The sequence below is a fragment of the Cinclus cinclus genome, chromosome 16 (assembly GCF_963662255.1).
Source record: "Cinclus cinclus chromosome 16, bCinCin1.1, whole genome shotgun sequence".
In the NCBI taxonomy this organism is placed as follows: Eukaryota; Metazoa; Chordata; class Aves; order Passeriformes; family Cinclidae; genus Cinclus; species Cinclus cinclus.
Window position 1 is genome coordinate 8,147,223 of NC_085061.1, and position 18,188 is coordinate 8,165,410.

At 45.9% G+C, this 18,188-nt stretch overlaps 2 protein-coding genes across 4 annotated transcripts; both read left to right on the forward strand.

The window, feature by feature from the left end:
- Positions 1-3,105: 3,105 nt before the first annotated feature.
- Positions 3,106-9,530, forward strand: ARL6IP1 (ADP ribosylation factor like GTPase 6 interacting protein 1). 3 transcript variants are annotated; one of them, XM_062503225.1, is made up of 7 exons: positions 3,106-3,165; positions 4,678-4,811; positions 6,430-6,549; positions 7,389-7,506; positions 8,153-8,237; positions 8,454-8,603; positions 8,705-9,530. In XM_062503225.1, exons 1-6 carry the CDS (start codon positions 3,130-3,132, stop codon positions 8,570-8,572), a joined length of 612 nt encoding a protein of 203 aa, XP_062359209.1. In that variant the 5' UTR covers positions 3,106-3,129; the 3' UTR covers positions 8,573-8,603; positions 8,705-9,530. The 3 variants fall into 3 exon arrangements, with proteins under 3 accessions (XP_062359209.1, XP_062359208.1, XP_062359210.1); XM_062503224.1 differs by having other exon boundaries at positions 8,454-9,530; XM_062503226.1 differs by having other exon boundaries at positions 6,430-6,546; positions 8,454-9,530.
- A 555-nt stretch (positions 9,531-10,085) lies between these two features.
- Positions 10,086-14,418, forward strand: RPS15A (ribosomal protein S15a). The gene is made up of 5 exons (XM_062503227.1): positions 10,086-10,118; positions 11,192-11,329; positions 11,478-11,557; positions 13,008-13,093; positions 14,283-14,418. Exons 2-5 carry the CDS (start codon positions 11,197-11,199, stop codon positions 14,374-14,376), a joined length of 393 nt encoding a protein of 130 aa, XP_062359211.1. The 5' UTR covers positions 10,086-10,118; positions 11,192-11,196; the 3' UTR covers positions 14,377-14,418.
- The last annotated feature ends 3,770 nt before the right edge of the window (positions 14,419-18,188 follow it).

The following is an 18,188-nucleotide window of genomic DNA, read 5'->3' on the forward strand; positions in this document are numbered from 1 at the left end:
CAGCTTGCTGGAATGTGTTAAACTGGAGCCATTAGTGGTGTCCTAAAATATCTTGGTAGGATAATGGCACTGTCAAGACAACAAATTGAAAATGCAGCAGATCTATACAGTTAACAGAAATTAGTTTTGTACTTTGTAGGAATTTCATGGTCTGGTTTTGCTTTGCAACAATTAGTTTTGTCCTCAAGGATTATTCTATTTAAATAGTAAAATTTTGTCTAATTTTTCAAATGTCTGTAAAAGACTAGTTCCCCCAAGCTGAAGCTCTCTTTTTCTAAGTGCTGTAGTGTTTAATTTACTTCAGTTATTCATCTATATGTTCTGTGCCTAGTATATTAGCCATTCCGTTTTATTGCACTCAAGTACTTCAAAGGTTTCTTTGCTTTCTTTTTTCCTTTCTATTTTTTTCGGTCAAGCTTTTCCTAAAAGTAGCAGACACACTTTATGCAACAAAGAATTTGACCAGGAAAAAAGTTCGAGATGACACCTGCCATCTGTGTGTTTGTTAATGTGGTCCCAAATTATAAAATACATTTTTTTTTTCTTTAGTGGAGAAGTTGTGAGCATACTGTTCACATTTTAGCTAAAGAATTTCACAGAAATTGCAGATATTAGCTACAACTACTACTGTGTACATAAATACATAGCTGTTTAGAGAAATTTTCATTCACCAGGCTTATTTTTTATTAATAATGCAGAATAAATGTGTATTAGGTACGCTGGAAGGAGAGTGGAGGCTTGACATGTAAACTTTGTGTGCCTGTTCTAAGTGCACAGAGCAATTGCACTCTCCCTTTTAAAGGTGCTTTGAAGCCAGCTTGGGGCTTTAATTTTCTGTCCATCTGCTAAGACAGAATCTTGGTGCAGGAAGCATTGATCCCATTGCAGCACGGTCTGTGCCATGCAGAGGCAGGCAGAACAGTTGAGTGTAGCTCAGGTAATGTACAGGAGGTGCTGAGCTACTGCTGATCCTCTGGCTCCTGCACCATGGCTGAGATTTTAACAATGGAATTCATAAATACATGTAGGCACACATTTTTTAAATTTGATGTGGTGCCTCACAAGCCCTGGCTGCTCAGCAAGGGAGGGGTGGGCAGGTGGCAGGGCCCTGCCCTGTCCTGTGTTCTGCAGTGCAGTGGGCCCCCTCAGGCATTTCTGGACTTGAGGGCACCCAGCAACACTCATCTGTCCCTCTGCCCCTCTGAGTGATGGAGCAACACTTAATAGGATGGAAAGGCACCTTTGCAGGCCCTCTGGGATGGAGAAAAGCTGCAAGAACACCTGATTGCGGAGCTGGCATTTGAAAGACTGGCTGGAAGATGGAGAATGTGACAGGCTGCAGATGATGGCAATGATGCCTGCTTTTTCCAGTGGTAAGTGCTTGGGGGTTTTGTGCTGAGAATCACATAAATGGATGTAACCAGGAGCTGGCTGATGGTATCTCATAGGCAGAGCAGTGTTGCTGCAGGGCACTGCAAATATCTGTAGAAACTGTAATGCATCACAGAATCACACAGTGGTGAGGGGTTGGAATGGACCTTAAACACCAGCTAGTCCCAGCCCCCCTGCCATGGCTGGGACATCTCCCAGGATTGAATCTCCCTGGGCAAACAGGTTCTCGCCACCCTCAGTAAAGAATTTCCTCCTAACGTCTAACCCAAATTTCCCCTCTCAGTTTGTAGCCATTACTACTTGTCCTGTCACTACAGTTGAAGAATCCCTCTCCTTGTAGCCCCCCTTTAGACACTGGAAGGTTGCTATGAGGTCATGTTTCTGTATGGCTCTGTGCTCTTTTAAAATACTAGCAAAATTATTGCTGACATCACTTCCTTATGAAATCACCTCTTGTGTGAGCATAGCTGTGGTAACACTACAGATCTTGACAGTGAACTGCACCATTTATAAGTGTAAAATGTTACATGAAAATACTGTTTAGCTTTTAGCAGCATGTGAATGAATTTGAAAGTTATTCAGTTCTTTACATATATTCTAGGGTGAGTGAGAAGCACCCTGTGAAAGACCAAACCGTTCAGGACAGACATATGTTTGCTTTTACAGTGTCCTCCTTAGTCCTTCTCTTTTTTTGTCTCCATCAAGTTGGTGCCAGAGCAGTTTTAGTGCCCGAGATGTTTTCTTTGCTCTCATAGCCTTGCACTGCATCCTGGGCACGGTGATTACGCTCATTAACACACGTGCCTGAAGCATTTAGAAAGCTGAGTCATAAACAGTATTTATATCCCAGTGCCTTTCTCCTGTATTTATTCCCATGCTGCCACAAGTTCTGAAGGAAATAAAACACATTGCTGGGCTTTGATGTCACCAACAGAATTTGCCCAGTGCCGGGAACTGATGAGGCCACACCTCGGGTGCTGTGTCCAGTTCAGGGCCCCTCAGTTCAGAAGGGACATTGAGGGGCTGGAGCCAGTGCAGAGCAGGGCACTGGAGCTGGGGAGGGGCTGGAGCACAGGTGAGCTGAGGGAGCTGGGGAGGGGCTGGAGCACAGGTGAGCTGAGGGAGCTGGGGAGGGGCTGGAGCACAGGTGAGCTGAGGGAGCTGGGGGTGTTTATTCGGGACAAAAGAAGGCTCAGAGCTGACCTTAGGAAGCTGGTCCAAAGGAGGCTGGAGCTGGTTGGGCGTCGGGCTCTGCTCCCAGGAAACAAGTGACAGGACAAGGGGTCTTAAACTGAGCCTGGGGAGGTTTAGGTTGGATATTATGAAGAATTTCTTCAAAGAGTGATTAGATGTTGGATCGGGCGGCACAAAGAGGTGTTAGTCACGGGCTCCGGAGGTGTTCCAAGGAAAGATTCGATGTGTGTCACTCAGTGCCATGGCGCAGTCGCCAAAGCGGCGCTCGGTCACAGGCTGGACTGAGAAGTCTTTCCCACCCCATCTGATGCCGTGACATTCCCGCGGGGTCCCCGCTCTCCCGGCACCGCCTCAGCCGCACTGCGGCGCGGGGGGCCGGGGCGCGCGCACGCGCGGCGCCGTTCGAATCCCAGCAGCCAACCGGCTGCCAGCGGGGCGCCGGGGCTGGCCAATCACAGCTCTCAGGCAGCCTGCGGAGGCTATAAAAGGCGGCGACGCGGCGTGGTGAGAAGGGCGTGGCCGGCGGTGTGGGAGCGGCGCAAGATGGCGGAGGGGGACAACAACAGCGTCTACCAGCTGGTGAGGGCTGGCGGCCGCTCGGGCCTGCTGGGGGCGGCGGCGGAGCCGGGCCCGCCCTGCCCTGCCCTACCCGCAGCGGTGTGTGGCGAGGGCCGCTCGGCCCCGCGCCGTGTGACGCGGTTTGGCGCCGGGGGTTGGTGTGGGAGCGGCTCGGGGCGGGCGCAGGCCCGGGGCGCGGGAGCGGCGGCTGCGCTGCTGCTCGTGGGCCGGAGCCCCCACGAACGCTTGGCGTTAGCTGATCGGCGGGGGCTACCCCGGCTGCGTCTGTCTGTGGCAGTCTGTCAGTCTGTGTCTGAGTGTCCGTGTGTGTCTGTTTGTTTGTGTGTGTGCAGCCTCCTGCTGCGGGACCGAACGCCGCAGCGATACGGGAGAGTGGCAGGCGATGGGTGATCGGCTTAACGAAACGTGCCAAGATGGGCTTGAATAGTTAAATAAGCACAAGTAGATATACATATATAGTTATGCCTGGATTGGTAAGTGGCTGCCGTGGGAAATGAGAAAATCGCTGTAAAAGCCTGTGAAGGGGCAGAGGCTGAGCGCTGCGGTGCTGCAGACCCGGGCTGGGCACCGGGAACAGCTCCAAGAGCTCAGAGCTTGGAGGGAGGCTCCGGAGTTTGTAGAAAGTCCACGGAACTGTGTTGTCCTTGTTATTCTAGTGGCGTCGGAGTTCTCATTGGCATTAAGTGTAGCACATAGCTGAGCGTGAAACCTGTTCTGTTACCTCCGCGCAGCAGACGTGTATGTCTTCACCTCTTATAGCTCGGGCAGCAGTCGGTTCTGTTCACGGTTTACCTGAGTGTTGCAATCTCTGAGATACAATCTCCCACTGAGGGGAGACTGTTAATCTCTGTTAAATATGGAACACCTCAGGTGAACTGCTTGACAAGCTGATGGCAGAGCAGGTGGGCCCTCCTTGCAGGAGAGTGTAGGGAGGAATGTAGGAACCACATAGGAAGTGGAGTTTAAAGGCTGTCTTTGGGCAGCTTGTGGGATAACTTGCTGTCCAAATGTGATCAGTTGGATAACTTCACCGTGGATTCTGAGTCTTTATCCATCCTTCTCATAATAAACTGGTGTTGGCTAGCAGCTAGTAGGCTTCAGTTTAATCTGGTAGAGTTGCTTTGGAAAATACATTTATTTTTAAACAGTTCTCTTATTGCAGTTTTCCAGTCATTGACACTGAAAACTTGGGAGGCTTTAGCTAGGCTTTAAAACCTGACTTTCTACTAATTTGTGTGGCTGGGAAATGATAAGTGGGAGATTAGGGGGAAACACCTTGGCAAAATCTGGAAGGAGGTATTGTTTGGCCTACACATGCTGCTAGCATCTTGACTATTGGTACAACTTCAAAACTTAGTACTAAACTAACTTATTATTACTAATTTAATTACTCAGAAAGATATGTGGCTGGGATCTTTAATAATTGCACTGGGGTGTTTTTTAGCTACTTCAATGTGGGAATTAATTTGATACTCTGGTTAGTTAAAGGAGTTTTCTTCTCTTTGTGTGTAGGCTTCTGAAACTGCAAGTTTGGAAGAGCAGTTGCAAGGATGGGGAGAAGTGATTTTGATGACGGATAAAGTTCTTCGCTGGGAGCGAGCCTGGTTTCCTCTGGCACTGATGAGTGTTGTTTCCTTTTCTTTCCTGTAAGTACCTTCTGGAGGGAGCTTGCAACATCATTGTATCTTCGTGGCTGGTACCCAACCTGTTATGAAAATCAGTAGGACATCTGGAGAAGTCTAATAGAAAGGCTTTTACTCCAGTTTCCGTTTCTTAAAACATGTGAGCTTTGTTGGAATTCAGAAACAGAAATAGTGAAAACAGGAAGTAATGTATATCATATCCTGCTCAGAATGGTTTCTGCAAAAGCTGTTTGCCAGCAGTAGTTGCTGGGGTTTTTACTGTGCTCAGCTGAATGTTCTGCAGTGGTGCATTCATGTTCTGCCCTCATTCTTTGTACCCTGCTTCTTAGTCAGATCTCATGATCTCCTTTAGTTTTCCCCCACCCCACACCAACAGCAGTATCATTACAGAAAGTTGTTTCCATAGGGAAAAATATCCTATTCTGCCTTTTTGCTGTGGTGTTTAGGATAAGTTCAGGGGTTTTTGCACAGGTAAGTTTTTTTTTATATTCTCTACCATGTCTTTTGAGAAAGGAAAAAAAAAGACTGCAGGTAGCTTCCACTCAGCAGGATGGGAGAATGTTGCCTGTCTGATTGGAGGTGCTGGAGGCACTTGGGTCTGCCTTTATGTAACGTGGTAGTAAAGATGGCCTGGTTGCCTTGCACAGACAGCTGTTTGTGCCAGCTGTGCAGTTTGCCAGTTGTATCTGTTCCTGCAATAAGGGGAGAAATTACAAAAATAAACGTTGAACTAGGTGAGGTCGAGAAAATTGTTCTTTTGGCTAATACAAATTTTTTTGTTGTTTTCAGAGAAGATGAGGAAAATCAATTGGAATCTGAAAAGTAACTTTTAAAAGAAGTAACTGTGTGAAGTTGAGGGTATTCTGTTACAAATTCTGTGATTATAGGAGGAAGGATCTTGTCCTGGATAATGCTTTGTGGAACTGCAGAACTACTTCAGGTTCTGAACTCATCAAAATGACCTTGAACAACATCCAGCACAGTAGCACTGTGCAGATGTACAGAACAGCCCCACTGTGCACTGGGTCATTTCTTTGCTTTTACTGTTTCAGTTTTCAGGAAGTTCTGTGAAGTACAGTTGAATAGCACAGGGCCCAGCATAGTGTTATCAGACACTCAGGAGATCAGCTGGTTCTTACCCAGTTGCCCTTCTGCTGTGTTTGAGCAATGGCAGACTGAATATGGAAAATGCAGCACTGCTTGAAGTGGAGATTGATGTCCTCTTGTCCAGAACAGGTTTGGCTGGCTCTCCCAGGAGAGACAGAGCAAATGACAACCTCTAGTGGATGTGTGACTTGAACAACAAAATTAGAGCTTTTACTCTACCTGATTATTCCATATGTTCACTCACTCATCCTCATCCCTCAATCAATATTAAGTTCACTGTGTGTCAGTTTCTGAGAGAATAGTAATGATGAATTTTTACTTCTACTGAACTTTGTACCTTATTTTGCTTACTTGGTATATTAAGAGAAAAAGGCATTTTTTTGTAATTTTGTTTGAGGTTAGGCAAGAGAGTAGGTCTGCTGTTGGAAGGTCTGAACCAGTGTGAAGGAGTGGCCAGGCATGTCTAGTACTTAGCAGTTTGAGCACTCAGATAAAATTTCTCTTCTTTCTGCAGGATGATCTACTATTTGGACCCATCAGTTCTCTCAGGTGTCTCCTGTTTCGTTATGTTCCTGTGTTTGGCTGATTACCTGGTTCCTGCTCTTGCTCCTCGAATCTTTGGCTCTAATAAGTGGTGAGGAAAGCTTCAATTGAAACAGTTTCTTGAATGTAATTGTGATCTTTTATCAAAATGGATATCTGGTTTGCAGATATCAAATGTTTACTTTGTAGAGTCATTGTAGTGAGAAATCTGCAGTCTGTAATAGATGAAGTGAGGACAGTAGCATCATGTTCTTGATTCTTTTTCTGGAAGATGACTACTACAACATACCTTTATTGTTCCCTTTCTTCTGAAAAATCAGGTTTTTTTTAAGAAGTAGGCACATTCTTTTCATTCCATTAAGCATGCTAGTTAGTTCTGCTAGACTAGTTTTTAGTAATTAATGGATAATAGGTAGTAAGAAGTAAAATTATGTGGAAGAGTACTGTTTGTATGTTTAAAAAAGGCAGTAGTAAATGTGATGAAAAAGAGTGATTAAGAGAGTATGAATGCAATTGAAACATTTTGAAAAGGCAATGCCTGTATAAAAGCAGTAACTTGAAAAAGAGCCAAATTTGAACAAAATTTGGAGTTAGAGGTGAATTTTAGTGTATCTGCTTTAGGATGACTAATGGATAAATGTCCTTGTGTAGATAGGCATTATTTGTGTGTATCACACTGGTATCAGTTGAAGGTCACTAGCCTTTGAATGTGGTTGCTCTTTGGGAGTCAATTTAACAGAGTCAGCATACAGGAAAATTACAAGGGCACTTCCATTGCAGTGCTCAATAGGGTATCAAGCAAAGCAAATGCCAGGATAAGCACTGGGTACATTTTTACTGCTGGAAAAATGCCATGGGAGATTAAAAAAAAAAATAAATATTGAATTCTTATTTCTGGCTTCTTTTTCCCCTCACTCCCTTTAATAAAAGGACCACGGAACAGCAGCAAAGATTTCATGAGATTTGCAGCAATTTGGTGAAATCTCGTCGCCGGATTGTTGGCTGGTGGAAGCGCCTCTTCACTCTGAAGGAGGAAAAGCCTAAAATGGTATTGAGTTCTCAGAATTAATCTCTATTGTCTTAAGACTTTTTCTGATTCAGCTTTGTCTGAAGTATTTTGGCACAGCACGTGCCTGAATGAACTGGTATTCCAAACCAGCAGCTCACAGCTCTGGGTGTGACTTGACACTGGTCACACATTTATTCAGACCTGGAGTGGTAAGATACAAGACTTAAAAACTTGTAGTTCTGTGTAGTTTAGGAGTATATCCTTGATAATAAAGACTGGATTCCTCTGGATAGGTAAATTTTAGGAAACAAGCTGTTCCAGTGTGAGCAAACTGTCTGAAGAACTGGATCTTTAGTAGTGTGTCAGCTGGTACATGAGCTACTGAGCCTCTGTCCCAAAAGCAGCTTTGGGTGCAGCACTGGGTAGGGCACAGTCTGGCACTAAGGGATATCTGGGCAGAAAAGAACTGCTGCCCTGTCCAGCTGATGGTCTGAAAATAGATTTTTAGAGTTTTAAAAAGATTACAGATCCTGTAATCTCAATTTTAACACACCTCCGCAGAGGTATCACATGTGGGAGAGTCAGAAAGCTTCACATTAGTTTTAAATGTTGAAGTATTGCCAAATACTGAAGGGAAGGGAGATTCTTAACAGGTCTGTGGTAACTCTTCCCTTTTCACTTTCAGTACTTTATGACCATGGTCTTCACTCTTGCTGTGGTTGCCTGGATTGGACAGCAGGTTCACAATCTCTTTCTGACTTACCTTATTGGTAAGTGTGGGCATGCAAAACACAAGGGACTCTTGTTAGCTGCCTGAAATGGCTTGAGACTGGTAGAAGTAATTTTTGAGTAGTGTGGTGGGGTGTGTTTGTTGCAGAGTTATGTTTTTTTCAAGCAATTAATGGGGCTTAAGGGAAGCAAAGAATTGCAGTGACAGAAACTTGTTCAGGGAGTATTAATTATTTTTTTTTTTTTCTCCTCTCTAGTAAGCTTCTTGTTACTGTTTCCTGGACTAAACCAACATGGGATCATCACAAAGTACATTGGAATGGCAAAAAGGGAGATCAACAAACTTCTCAAGCACAAGGAAAAGAAAAATGAATGAAGACTTTAACTGCTATTCACTCTAGTAAAAGGTTTTCTTGGGAACAGTTTTGAGCATTAATGTATAATTAAGACAATAGAAGTTGTATTGCTCACTGACTTTTTTTTTTTTTTTATTGGCTCCCTGATGAAGTGAAAAAGTCACTCCAGCAACTGCTGTGGGTTTGTCTGTTGCTGTGCTGGGTAGGATTCTGCAGCCTGGAGCTGATCCTGTCTGAGAGATCCTCTACTTTGATGAATGGAGCTTGTTAATTGTCTTCATCAAACTGAGAGACCCTATGCATAACTACCCCAACAGCAGAGCTGTAATGCCTGATAGTATTTCTGTAACTGTGTTAGTTTTGCTGATCATTAACTGTGGCTACAGCAAGTGTGAGAGGCAGTTCTGAAGGCATATGCTTCTTGGAGGTTTGTTACTACTGATCCTTGTGGCAGGAGGACAATTAACTGAGTGAGAATGGCCATGGCTGAGGGTGCACATCCCAAATGGAGGCACAAGGTGGTTCCATGGTCTCACTGAATCTGTTTGTGTCTTTTGGCTGCATGTACCTGAGAATGTGTTGAGTAGGGATCTGGAATATATAAATTTGTAGTTCAGTTATTTAGCTGTAGTGTAAACTCATTGCACTGAGACTGTAGAAAATGAGTGAGGGTGTGTGTAACCTTAACAGCTGATTGTTCTGGAAACTACTGTTGTCATGGAGCCTTGTAGCACATTTGGTTTTATGAATGTTTGTCTGTATACAAAATCACTCTGAATATGCTGAGTCTGACTGTAAATAAGCCTGAATTGTTTGTGCTTTTCTATGATCTCTTCCCTCCTTTTTTAAAACTGAACATTTTTTCTTTAAAAAGCTAAAACCTGTGTTAATGTTTTAAAAGTTTACCGTTTTAAAGTGAACTCTCTTCAGTGTCTATTGTAACTGTTGAATAGGTAAATACAGACTAAAGAGAAACTACTTGAAGACTTGCTCCTTGTCAATGTACAGAAAAGGGTATCAGTGCAATTTTTAGTTAAGCAGGAGATGTGGGAAGGGTTGAGGAAGTGCCGTGCTGAACCAGCACGGCGTGTCCATGGGAGAGATCCTGGATGTGTGAAGCCAGGTGACGACACGGCGCAGTGTTCCAGAACTGTGTTCCTGAGAGTTGGAGAGTTCACGGACACCGGGTTAGGGGCTGCACGTCTGCTGACACAGCACCGAGTATCTCTCTTGAGTTCGAACTCAGTAGAGACACGGCGCACCCATCAGCCGGGTCTTTGCTCATCGCAGTCCCGTGTCCCCGCGTCGGGGGCTCAGCCTCCGGGCAGCGCGCTCTGCCCGGCGGAGCGCAGCTTTCTGTCCCTCGCGAGCCGCCGTACGCGCGCGAAGCGTTCCCGTTCCCATGGAAGCCCGGAGGCGGCGTCGCTCCGGAAGTACGGCGCACGGCCTCAGCCAATGGCGAGGCCTAGGCTTGAGGCGCGAAGTCTCGCGATATCTGCTTCCGCCGCTGGCCCTCCCATCACCCCGCGCGGCCCAGGCTCTTCCTTTTCCGCCATCACGCTCGCGGTGAGTGGGGTCGGAGCCGCGTTCGCGCCGCATCCGTCCCGTCCCGGCGCCATCCGTGCCCCGCGCCCGCCCCGCCCGCGCCGCCGGGAGCAGCGGGCACCGCCCCACCTGCCTGGCCCTGTTTGAGCCGCGGACACCGGCACTGGCGCCGCCCGGAGTTCCCGGAATGCGGGGTGGGGGCGGCACCTCCCGCCCTTGGCCCAGCGATGCGCGGCGGGAAACCGGGGCGGCGGCCGGGCCTGGGCCGGGTCTGGCGCGGGACAGCCGCGGAGCTGGTGCACTGTAGGGTGTGCGGATCGTGCGGCGAGGCCGGGGAGGAGGTAGCGCAGCGCGGGGGAGCGGGCGCCGTCGGGGCCCGGCGCGGGGGGCTGGCGGCTCTCGCCCGGGGGCGGGAGTTGGCTCGCGCGGTGTTGGTGTCTCAGTGGTGAAAGTCCTCGCGTGCTGCAGGATGTGCCCCAATGCCCGGGGCAGGGACACCTCTGGGGACGCTGCTGGCAGCGCCCGGGCTCTGTCAGAGAGGGGTGGCAGTGCCAAGTCATCGCTGCTGTGCTGAGGGTGCTCCGAGCCTCCTTTTCGCGAGCATCTGAGACCTGCTGCCGGGTTTCCTTTCGGAAGTGTTGTGTTGTGTTTGTACATCTTGCAGGTTTTTTGCAGATCAGTGAGCCGAGCAGCATCTGTTGATTTAATACCACGTAGGATCTAGTTATTGCAGCGGACTGATACTGTGCAGTTGGGTTTTAATTGGGTTTCAAAGCCAAGCTGATTTACCTGGCGTCATGTCAAACTGCTGACATGGTGTCTGGATGGTGGTTTTGAAATCGTGTGTGTGCTTTGATAAAGCCAAGTTTAACTGTCAGATTTCCTGAGGTGTTATGGTAGCGGTGACTCCTCTTGATCACAGCTGAACGTGTGCCTTGGTTTGCTTATTTACCTTGAGAGTTCTTTTTAAGGTTTAATGCAACGTTGAGCATGTCAGTGTTGGATCTTCGAGATCTAAAACTGGCCTTGACAGAAGCGCTGCTCAGTATTCCTGTGCTGAAAAGGTGGTGCAATAACTGCTGCCCTCCCCGCAGGCACCATGGTGCGGATGAACGTTCTGGCCGATGCTCTCAAAAGCATCAACAATGCCGAGAAGCGTGGGAAACGCCAGGTGCTCATCCGGCCGTGCTCCAAAGTGATCGTCCGCTTCTTGACCGTGATGATGAAGCACGGTGAGTCCCGGCCCTGCTCCCCCAGGGTTTATGGGGGTGCTGCTATGGTAAAAGAAGTAAATTGAGGTCCTTGAAGTAGTTTAGTGCAACACAGTTAATTGTGTTATTGTAGCTAAGTGTTATCTGTGTTTCTGCTGGTCTCCTGCAGGTTATATTGGTGAATTTGAGATAATTGATGACCACAGAGCTGGAAAGATTGTTGTCAATCTCACAGGCAGACTCAACAAGGTAGGATTTGTGTTCCTGAATTCAGTTCTCTAAAGAGGTGTTTAAATGAGACTTTTTTTTCTTTAATTTTATGTTTGCTCCATTTCCAAAATTTGCTTGTAAAGAAGGTGGTATTTGTTGAATCCGTGTAAATAAGAGTAGCATGGATGTTATCAGTTGAAAGGATGGTTAATTTGTCTGGATTCAAAGTGATGCTGATCACTAATTACGTTTCTTTTAAACTGAATATGTAAGATATGTTTTCACGGAAGTCTGCTTGCAAGTGCTGTGTATTTCTCTCTTCAAAGGCTTTCTGGCTACCTAGTGCTTCCTCAGGTTCTTTGATATTTAAATTATCTGGAAGACCTGTCTTAAGAAATAGGAGCTGAGTTGGTTTCCAGCTGATGTTTGATACCTGCAGATGTGGAGAAGACAAACCTTTCTCCTGCTGCCGGGTGGGCTTCACTTGCAGTGAGGGAAAGTTGAATGTTACATTAATTGGTGCTTGTGGAGTTCCTGGTGCATATGAGACATTCATGTGTGTTTTGGGAATTTTTAAATGCTTATGTCTCAAACTGCTGAGCTGTGTAGTTCTCTGGTGACTTGCTGTGCATCACTGTTTACAGTTAAGCTCTTCAAGTGAGGGTTGGGTCTTCAGTAAAGAAATAAAAAACTTACTTGGTCCAACTACATTTGGGCTGTTCTCCTGATGAGTAAATATGCAATCTAAAAATTACATGGGTGTATAAGACAGATAATCCTGACACCTCCAAATTACTGTAGTAATTACAGCATTATGTGTCTAATAAAAGTGATGTAGGTCAGGTTTGAGGGTAGTGTTCCTTGAATTCTTCCAGGATGATTTTGTAATGGATCTTCCAGGCTAGTGGATGTAATGTTTCTCTCAGTCATTGCAATGAGGGAACAGTTGTTCAGTTCAGAAAAATGTGCATAGTGCAGGAAGGTGTGTGCCTCTGGTTTGGTGTTGGATAGTTGTTAAGATAATTGGAGGCAGTGAGGTAACTGGTGGTTGTGCTGATGGTCTTGCTCAGTAACATGATGACCTTGAAAATTCTAATAACTTCTCTGCATGTTAATTTCTTCCTGGTTAAAATCTACTTTTTTTGCTAACTGTGTGTGATGGGTAGAAGTAGAGTATCCCTGACAAATCCTAGGAGTTTTGCTGTTGCTACAGTGTGCTCTTGTGCTTCCCCAGGTGTGGGCATTACATGAGTAGTGCATGCTCACCAGCAGTTGGAGGCTGTTGAGGTGTGGAGGAGGGAGTGAGTCAGGGGTGTGGAGTTCTGGGTGTGAGGGTCCTGGCTGGGAGGGAGCACCGCTGGTGCTGAGGGTCTCTGAATGTGTGTGACAGCCCTACAGTGCTTGATGAAGTCCTTCAGGCAGGGAGCTGGCATCACAGATGTGCAAATCCGCAAAGTTCTTCAGTTTGTAATGGAATCCTCTTTTGCAGTGTGGTGTAATCAGTCCCAGATTTGATGTGCAGCTGAAGGATTTGGAAAAGTGGCAGAACAACCTGCTGCCTTCCCGTCAGTTTGGGTGAGTATGAGGAGGGGTCAGGTGTGTGTTGTGTGTAAAAATGTTACACTTGCTAACTACCTGAGTTAGACTCACCTGGCGCCTTTCCTCTGATCAGCCTGGAGTTAAATTCCAGTCTAAAAATCCTTTCCCCATATAAATGCCCTTTTAAATCAGTTTTAAAGGGGCACTGCTAAGCAAGGATTTGTTTCTGCTTGTGGCTTTGGTAAAATCCTTGTTTCACCATTTCACAGTTTAATAGAAAATAGGACTTTTCTCGTACTTGTTTCTGTTTTATGAATGGCCATTTTTAAATGGGGAAGGAGTTAAGTAAGTCACCAGGTCATTGGAAGTAGATTGTACTACTTGAATTCACATGTCCTGATTATGTGCAAATTAATCAGATATGAAGTGATGAGGGACTTGGAGCCTCTGTTGAACAAACCTCTGCAAAACAGGAATTATTACTATTATGCAGTGTGTCTTTTCTTCACAAAGCCTATGGAATTGAGAGCTGTAAATCTCAGTGCACCAGGATGGCAGAGCTGGAAGAGTCTCCAGGGCCTTGGCCAGTCTGTCTTATGAAAGGAAGGGTTAACAGTTCTGTGCTCTTTCTGTTCTTAAAGCTCCAGCAGTAACTCCTGCTTCAGCTGGCCCTGTGTAGCTCTACTCTGTGTTGTCACTGGGAGGTTTAAGAGTATTTATGGGTGGGACCAGAGGTTCTCAGACATGGAGCTGTGTGGGTGAGGTGTGTTGGTAATGCAGATGTTGGCATTAGCAGTGACAGCTGCTGCAGATGCAGATCCTGCCCTGCACCAGGCAGTGTTCAGCACTGAGGCAGAGATCCCAGCTGAGGAGATCCCAGCTGCCTGCCTCTGTGGCACCTCTGCCTGCACTGGGGAGCAGCATCTGTGGAGGATAAAAGTAGTCTTGGTCTAGAAACCTCGGAATTCCTGTTGCTGCAGCAGCTGGACAGGGACTTCCCAGTGGGAATACACAAGGAAAGGGGCAAGTAGTTGGAGAGCAGAATTGTGTCCTGTGTGTGCTGCAGAGCTGTGCTCCTGGGAGGAGCTGCTTTTGCAGTGTTGATAATCAGACCTCACTACATAAGGACAGGCCTCACTGTTGTAACACAGATGAAGTTGGTGCTGTCAGCTCTGCAGCAGCCTGAAGCTGGGAGATAAACTGAATATTTGCTCTCTCTTGCCAGGTACATTGTACTGACAACCTCAGCTGGCATCATGGACCATGAAGAGGCGAGACGAAAACACACAGGAGGCAAAATCCTGGGATTCTTTTTCTAAAACTTGTAAAAAAAGAGGAAGCTAATAAATTGTTCAAATGGACTCTGGTGTTTCCAGTCGGTATTTTAATGACTTCGAACACTGCCTGTGATAGTGCTGGTAGCAGCTCTTCAAAAGTGCTCAAGTTCCAGCTTCACTTCAAATGATACTTGGGTTCCACACCATCCCTGGTCACAGTTCTGTTTCTGTTAATGGTATAATGTACTTCTAAAAGTTACCACTGGAGTGGTAGTTTGGGGTCACTGTACAGGAGAGCCTCAGCAGGGGAGCTCTAATGCTAAACTAATGCTAATCCCAGCTGTCCTGCATGGGCTCTCCTCGCAGGTGTTCAATACATTTGTCTCCACTGTTAACCTGTGTGTCACTCTAGAGTTTCATCTTTTGGCTCAATAATAGAAGATGCCTTGCCAGAAGGTATTTCCTGTTGATGGTTAAAAAAGTTGTGGGATTCTGGAATAATTAAAATGGCTGAAGCTTTTATTTCAGATCACAAACTTGTTCCGCATCATACAGTGAATGGAGTAAGTAACTGAGGTTGAGAGGGGAATAATAATTATTTTCATTCGAATTTCTACTTTGCAAGTGTTTTGAAAGAAACACCAGAATTTGGGGTAGAGTAGTTCCTGTGCAGCTTTGTATGTTGACACAAAGAAACAACTGTTTGGGATTTCTTTGTTTTCAGAGTAAGGAAGTAAGGTTGTCTGAACCTATAGGTAGGGAATACTTAGTATTGAACGACTTGGTGTTTGCTTCAGGCATACAGCAACACAGTGTTCTTGATGCAGAGCAGTCAAATGTGTTTCAAGGCAGTACATGGAGCATTACAACTTGGTAGAGGATGGGAGACAAGCTGAGCTGATGGTATTATCCTCCAGCTGGAACTGCCCTGCCTTGTTTCACTTTGGAATCTTACCGGGAAGGAGCCTTTGGAAATGTAGCAGTGTTTCAACACACTAAAACAGCTGGTGAATCTCTGGTTCTGATACATACAGTTGGAAACCAAGTTTTCCTTCTCGGTGATAGATTCCCATGGCCACTATGTACATTTGCTTTAGCTGGAAGTGTCAGTGTCTTGGAGGTGATAATTCATCACAAACCTTGGCATGGAAGTGACTCTTCAGGCACAAAGTCTGAACTCAGTAACTCTGTAACCTCTCTTGGTTCAGTCTGTTACTCTATATGGAGAAAGGGAGAAGGTGGCATTTATGAGAAATGGGTTTGTAAAGAGTTTTTAAAGCTTGTTTAGAAGTTTACACATACACACACACACACACACACAAATTTCCAACAGACACTAAGCAAAAGGTCTTTACTCTGGAGAGACACCGCAGTATTGCTGGGTGTGGTGCTTCCCCAGGAGCATGAGAGCCAGCGGAGCTCTGAAAGTGCTTACAGTGGCACCAGCATCCTGACTTGAGCCTGTCTGAGAAGAGCAGGGGAACAGGCTAAAGCTGGGTCACAGTTAAGGTCACAAATTGTGGATTGCAGATAGCATCGAAACATTCAAATGGCATTCTCAGTTTTGACTGGAAACAAATTGCTTAGCTGAAGATGTGCACAACTGAATTAGAGCAGCTACAAAGTCAAGAGTGTTTCAAGCCGTATTTTGTTGTCAAATCGAGCTATCTAGTCACAGGTGGGGTTTTTCCTATCCTTAATGTATTCCATTCTGCTGTACCAAGCACTGACACCTGATATTTTGTACTTCTTGCTCAGAGTAACCCTGAAGATTGTATCAAGATTTCACTATTCTTTTTTTATACAATATTGATTTTTATCAAGTCTAGAATAGAACATGTTTCTTATACCTAGTGGAAGAAGGCCAATGACAGTTTCAAGGCTTCCTTTAGATGAATTGACTATGGCAAGTTTCCTGCTAGTTTGACAGTTGTGTTTTAAATAGGTTTTACACAGGACATGGTAGTTTTTCTGACCTAGCTTAGTTCTGTGTGTCCTTTCCTCCCACAGAGACTCCCGAGGTAACAATTTCTGATGTTCTCAGCTGACAGATCAGTTGGAAGTGTAAATTTATTCCACAAGCCAGCCCAGCAGCTTCTATAGAATTATTAAATAGAAATTAGATCTCTGCTGTAACAAGAATGAGTTGGAGGAAAGGAAGCAGCAGCAGAAGCACCTTTTCCACAGGATATCTACAAAAGTAACTACATCCAGGCTTACCACGTGGAAGCTGATGTGGCTGATTTGAGTCCATTAGATGATCTCTGAGCTTGCATCTCACTGGTGAGAGCTTTCCTCCTCAGCTGCTGGTTGAAAGTAATGAAATTTGGAAGGTGGGCTTGGGAGCTGACAGGGGAGATCATGACAACACAACAGCTTTAAATGGGTTTGCAGGAATTCTTACTCCCGGGTGTTTAAAATCTGAAAGTGGTATATTTTTTTTTAACCTTGGTGCTGTTTAGTGGGCTGAGGGCATGTATATGCCTTGGGCAAGCAGTCTGTAGGTAGAAGCATTTTGAGTAAGAAAAGGATTGATAGAGGTGAGAGGGGAAAAGGCAGAAAGCTGAAAGTGCAGTGTGGATTGCAACAGGAGATCAGGGACAAGTGTTAGTTCAGAAAAGGGTTTGGTACCTGTGGGAGAGGGAGCAGTAGTGATGGAGGAGTCCCCTGTGGGACAGAGGCAGCTGACCTTCACTGGGGGAGAACTGGCAGGGTGGGTGTTCCCTGAGGAAGGCCCTGAGTTCCCAAGCTTTGCCCTGGTGCTGTCCTGGCTCCCCTGTGGTCTCACACTGTATTGGAAGTGATGGAGCTGCCCTGTGCAGCCCCTTCCTGCTGCTCAGCTGGTCACAGGCAGGTGTCAACAGCAGTAGTCCAGTCCCAGGGGGTAGAATGGGCTCAGAACTTAATTTACTTGTGAAAAGGAGTAAATTGGAAGTAGGTGGGAGAGGGTTGGTGACGTCTCTGCGAGACCCAGCCCAATCTCACCTCTGTGCTCAGATCACCATTTTGGGGTGCTCTTTATTGCCATGGCTTAAGAAGAGGATGAAGGATGTCCAAACTGACTGCCCGCCGTGGAGCCAGAGAAACATCAATTTACTGGTGCATGAGAAGGTGTCAACAGAGGGCAGCATCCGACCTGCAATCACTGGAGATTGAGGGGACCGGCGTGAGGAGTATCCTGATTTCTGTGCCCTGGTCCACAATGAGAGTTTTTTCTTTGATGCTTTGAGCATTTAAGGTAATATTGGAGGTGAGAATAAGTGTGGATCTTCAAAACACTGCAGCAGGCTTAGAAGCCTGGTGTGTGACAGTGGCTTCACTGGAAATGCACCTTTTCCTCCACATCCTTTTGTCTGATGCTAGTTAGCTAATTTGGATTTAAGACAAGGTTATGTCTTACTGCCTATTAATATAAGTATCCATGTCAGTAAATATCTGGATGGATTTAACCACAGTTTAGTCTGGAGAATAATTCTAGTGAAGTCAAGTGGTTTTGGATGCTGGTGGCCTCCATTCTTGCTCATGCCTCTGATGTTTGCTCAGGTGCTGCTTTTGTATTAATGCAGTAATGTGCTGTAATTTTCCTGATCCTCAGGACAGCCCATCTGATCAGGCATGTGATGCTGTTGGTACGTTTGTGCTGGGGCAGGATTCAAGTTCCTAGTCTAGTTTAGTTGCATTTTATTAAGGTGCTGCTGGTGCTGCACTTAATTATTGTGTATGCATTTCTGTGACATTGTCTGCTCTTGGACAAGGTTCTCTAGTAGGGTATGTGACCTCCCTCCTCCCCGCAACTTTCAGACTGCTTTTTTTAACAGGTTTGGGATAATTCTCTGTGAGGGTGATGGAAATGG